The sequence below is a fragment of the Lepidochelys olivacea genome (genome assembly GCF_965140295.1).
Source record: "Lepidochelys olivacea isolate rLepOli2 genome assembly, chromosome: 14".
NCBI classification, from domain to species: Eukaryota; Metazoa; Chordata; order Testudines; family Cheloniidae; genus Lepidochelys; species Lepidochelys olivacea.
The window spans coordinates 45,460,447-45,465,500 of record NC_140424.1 but is presented as its reverse complement, the minus strand read 5'-3'; the positions used below and the strand labels follow the sequence as shown (position 1 = coordinate 45,465,500).

The 5,054-nt window shown below is 65.5% G+C and overlaps 1 protein-coding gene across 1 annotated transcript; it reads left to right on the top strand.

Moving 5' to 3' along the window:
* Positions 1-1,127: 1,127 nt before the first annotated feature.
* LOC311531056 (antigen-presenting glycoprotein CD1d-like) lies at positions 1,128-4,018 on the top strand (the record flags this gene model as incomplete). The annotated part of the gene is made up of 6 exons (XM_084648112.1): positions 1,128-1,263; positions 1,477-1,755; positions 2,330-2,611; positions 2,953-3,249; positions 3,542-3,641; positions 3,718-4,018. Exons 1-6 carry the CDS (start codon positions 1,143-1,145, stop codon positions 4,016-4,018), a joined length of 1,380 nt encoding a protein of 459 aa, XP_084504238.1. The 5' UTR covers positions 1,128-1,142.
* Positions 4,019-5,054: the final 1,036 nt, after the last annotated feature.

Genomic DNA, 5,054 nt, shown 5'->3' with positions numbered 1-5,054 from the left:
TGTGGGCGGGGGGGGCCCTCAGCGGGGTGAGGAGCAGGATGTTGGCCTAGAATTTTAGGTCCCCCCACAAATTTGAGCCCTGGGTACCTGCCTAGTTTGGCTGAGGGTGAATTTGGCTCTGAGCTGGGAGTGCTTTCCCCTGGGAGCCAGGGCTGGCCCCATTGCCCCAGGGCGGTACTGGGGGGCGGGGCTGCAGGCAGCGGGGCAGGGGGCAGAAGGGGGCTCTCCCCGGGCAGACAGGGTTGGCCCCATTGCCCCAGGGCGGTGCTAGGGGCTGGGCTGCAGGGAGCAGGGCGGGGGGCAGCAGGGGGCTCTGCCCGGGCAGTCAGGGCTGGCCCCATTGCCCCAGAGCAGTGCTAAGGGCTGGGCTGCAGGGAGCAGTGCGGGGGGCAGAAGGGGGCTCTCCCCGGGCAGTCAGGGCTGGCCCCATTGCCCCAGGGCGGTGCTAGGGGCTGGGCTGCAGGGAGCAGGGCGGGGGGCAGCAGGGGGCTCTGCCCGGGCAGTCAGGGCTGGCCCCATTGCCCCAGAGCAGTGCTAAGGGCTGGGCTGCAGGGAGCAGTGCGGGGGGCAGAAGGGGGCTCTCCCCGGGCAGACAGGGCTGGCCCCATTGCCCCAGGGCGGTGCTAGGGGCTGGGCTGCAGGGAGCAGGGCGGGGGGCAGCAGGGGGCTCTGCCCGGGCAGTCAGGGCTGGCCCCATTGCCCCAGGGCAGCGCTAGGGGCTGGGCTGCAGGCAGCGGGGCAGGGGGCAGAAGGGGGCTCTCCCTGGGCAGTCAGGGCTGGCCCCATTGCCCCAGGGCAGCGCTAGGGGCTGGGCTGCAGGGAGCAGGGCGGGTGGCAGCAGGGGGCTCTGCCCGGGCAGACAGGGCTGGCCCCATTGCCCCAGAGCAGCGCTAAGGGCTGGGCTGGGAGCAGTGGTACCCCAGGCTGGAGGAGATGGAGGGGGCGTGACACACACGCACTGACCCGGGGACAGGGTCTGGTTCTGATCTTGCGGCCGGGGATCCCCCTCCCGCGCTGCCTCCGCTCCCCGACTCCCTCTGCCCTGATTGGCTCGGGGCTGGCAGCCGAGGGGACAGGTCTGAGCAGACACGGACGGGGAGAAGTTGGCAGAGAGGCGTGTGCCTTGGGGCAGAACCGAGAGCATGTGGGCGACTCTGGGCCCCTCGTCCCGCTGCCCTGACGCCCGCCTGGGCCCGGATCCCCCTTCCCCTGCCAGGATGCTGCTCCCTCTACTCCTCCCCTGGGCATGGGGGGCCCTGGCCGGTAAGTGGGGACCCGCCCCTGCCATTTTTGTTACTGGGCTGGTGGGGATGGTGTAAAGCCGGGGCGGGGTGCAGCACCACCTGGGGCTAGTGAAGGAGGAGGGGGAGGCGGGTTAGTGTTCAGCAGGGAGATTCTGGAGCCCGGGAGACTCATTAATCTCTCTCCCCACCCGCTTTGTTCTCCACTTGTTTTCTCTTACCCCCACCCCTGCAGCCTTCCCTCCTGTCCCCCCAGGGTTTGTCACCTTCCGGGTGCTCCTAACCTCCCGATTCCACAACGCCAGCTCCGCGGACATGGAGCTGAAGGCCCTGCTGGGCGACCTGGAGACCCACTCCCTGGACTGCAGCACCTGCCAGGTCCGCTTCCGGCAGCCCTGGGCCCAGCAGGGCCTGACCCCGAAGCAGTGGCAGGACCTGGAGCTGCTGATCCATCGCTCCCTGTCCGACTTCATCCTCACAGTGACCAGAATAGCTCAGCAGCAGGGAATGGGCTGTGAGTACGGAGCCAGCTGAGGGGATCCCTCCCCACACCTACTGGGGGGGGGGTGTGCTGAGAACTGACACACTCAACACAGCCACTGAGTGTGTCGGCGGGGTAAAGACAGCCAGTCCCTGGCCCTTAGGCTGATTGGAGCTGGTGGCCCCCAGAGGGGAAAGGCCCCGCGTCCCACTCCCTGAGCCGAGGCTCCTGGTCTTTCCTGACATGGAGCCTGACCCTTTGAAAGCAGGTCATGTGGGCGGGGGTCTGTATCTCAGGAACCCCGTGACCAAGGGACCCCAAATTTGCACGACAGCCTCTGCCTCAGGCCCCGTTGTAACGCAGCAATTTTCGAGCCAATCAGGCTGCATGTGAGCCTCAGAGCACTTCGAACAATCAATTTTAAACAGAAATGGCAACGTACCCGTAACTCCAGCCAGGGCCGCCCCACAATCCTGCCGCCGTCTTGTGGCCAAACATCCTCATGGCACCTATCACGCACCTTTATTCCCCCGTCTCTCGATTTCTGCCCCCCCCCCGGATAACCTCCAGATGCCCCTCCTCATCCCCCCTGCCCTTCCTGCTCCAGACCCCTTTGTTACCCAGGCCTCCCTCGGCTGCGAGCTGCACCCCAACGGCACCTCGAGGGGATTCTATGACGCTGCGGGGAATGGCGAGGGCGTCGTGAGCTTTGAGGTGGACGTGGGCACCTGGGTCGCTCGTTCAGAGGATAAGCTGGCGCTCCACGCCCGGGACCTTCTCAACTGGGATAAGAGCGCATCCGCCAGGCTTCAGTTTTTTTTTAGAATAACTTGCATCTATCTGCTCAGGACGTTTGTCGTGTACGGGAGAGAGTCTCTGGAGAGGCAAGGTGAGGCTGGTCACCATTCCCTGCTCGCTGAGATGCAGCCACCTCTGGTGTCAAGTGCGGGGCCGTTTATCCAGGGACCCCTTGCCTGGTGTACAAATGCAGCTGTAGCTGGGGTGGAGCACCGTAGCCATTTCATAGCCGCACTGCACAGCCGTTTAGGACAGGAAGTGAAGGGGGATTCCCTCACCCCTGGTAACTGCAGGGGACAGAATTGGGGCCTGGCCAGGACAGTGGGGCCAACGCCTGACCCCGGGGGATGGAGCTGGGTTTGGCTAGTGAGTCCCTGAGGCTCAAACTGAATCGTCCCCTCTCCCCCGCCCGTCTCTCTCCCCCTGTCTCAGAGCGGCCGGTCGCCGTGGTGTTTGCCCGAGCGCCTCCCCCAGCCGGGACCCCCGCGCCGTTACTGCTGGTTTGCCGGGTCACCGGTTTCTACCCCCGGCCCATCCGCGTGGCCTGGCTGCAGGACGGGGAGGAGGTGGGGCCGGGCGGGCGGGTGAGCTCCAGCGGGATCCTGCCCAACGCGGACCTGACCTACCAGCTGCGCAGCTCCCTGGCCGTGGAGCCGGGCGACGGGCACAGCTACACCTGCCGGGTGGAGCACAGCAGCCTGGGGGGCCAGAGCCTGCTGATCCCCTGGGGTAGGTGCACGTCTCCAGGGCGGTGTGGTCGTGGTCTCTGGGGGCTTTTCCTGCACGTCCTGAGTGGGACGGGGGTGGGTCCAGGCAGCGGGATTCGGGCAGAGGGAAGCAGAGGGGTGAGTGAGGGTTGTGGGGATGGACCAGGGGGAGCAGGATGGAGGAGCTGAGGGGGACGGGACAGGACTGGGGTGCGGGAGCAGGGTGGGGGCTGAAGGAAGCGCGAATGGGACAGGGTGGAGAGATCTGTGAGGAGTGGGCCTGTTCCCGCTGCGTCACCCCCTGTATTTTACAGAGCAGGGCAAGGGCTGGGGCCCCGGCCTGGCCGTGGGCATCACCCTGGGGGCTCTGGCCGTAGCCGCCGTGGCCGCGGTGCTGTGGAGGAGCAGACGCAGGTGAGTCCTCTCCCTCTCAGGGGTGCGGGTGGGGCCTTTACACCCCCTAACCCATCCCTCTGCTCTCTCCTTCCAGAGTCTACCAGGACGCTGGACCAGGGGAGTCCAGTGCTTCAGGGGGCAGCACCGGCCCAGGCGTGGGCATTGGCCCGTCTCCTGAGGACATGGACCTTGGGGCTGGATCCATGCCTGGCTCCAGGGCTGAGGGCCCCGAGGGCAGGACTGGATCGGGGCCCTGGGAGATCGGGGCTCTGGGTGGGGGGTGGGATTCTTCTCCCTCTGGGACGTTCAGGGGACGTTGGACATTTGGGGGCACCATGGGATCGCTGGGATCCAGGATCCGCAGAAAGCCGGTGCTGGCCTGTGCCATCCAATAAACTTCTTCCAGGGTGGGGCTGTGACGAAGTGGGACTGTTCTTAATGTTGCCTCTGAATAGTGTGGGGGTGCCTCAGTTTCCCCTAGGCAGTTCTTAAGTATCTAGGGGGTGGGGTAAGGGTGTATGATCATTGCAGAGCCCTAGAGGGCAGGTGTGGGCAGGGGTCTGGACACAGAGAATGGCCGACACCCTGTTTCCTGGCCACTGTTGGCCTGGGCCCTTCCCCCCTGCCAGGTGAGAGCTAAAGGGTTGGAGAACAAAGAAATCCAGTGCCCTCCTGGCCCGGGAAAGGGACAAAGCCCAGAGGAGGAGGGGCTGGAGGGAGTTTCAGTTTGGGGCTGGCTGGGACATGGAGTGAAGGGCAGACGGGGTTGTCTGGCTCACTGTCCCCCAAAATGGACCCAGCTGAGGGGTCCTGTTCTCTGCACCTACAAGCTTTGTGTTAGACCTTGTTCCTGTCGTCTAATAAACCTTCTGTTTTACTGGCTGGCTGAGAGTCACGTCTGTCTGCGGAGTTGGGGGGCAGGACCCTCTGGCTTCCCCAGGACCCCGCCTGGATGGACTCGCTGTGGGAAGCGTACAGAGGGGCAGAGGAGGCTGAATGCTCCGAGGTCAGACCCAGGAAGGTGGAAGCCGGGTGAGCTGTGTGTCCTGCAGACAGGCTGCTCCCAGAAAGGAGACTTCCCCAGAGTCCTGCCCGGCTTCATGGGGAGCAGTTCCAGAGCATTGCTCGGGGACTCCGTGACAGGGGCTGCCCAGCGGGTCCCACAAGGGGCTGTAGGAGCCAGGGCCTGGGTGCAGGGGTCAGACATGGCTACATACACAAAGGCGGTGGGCGCGGGTGGGGCACGAGAACCAGCAGGGTCCTGGCAGGGTGTCCAGGCTGGGCTGGGGTGCCCGGGAAGCAAGTGGGTTGCCCATGGGACATAGGCCCAGCTACCCACAGGGAGCCCTGACAACACTACGGCCCGCGAAGTCGCTGGCTGGGCTGGGCTGAGAGCTCCCGGGGGCAGGGCCCTTCCCATAGCCTGAGTCA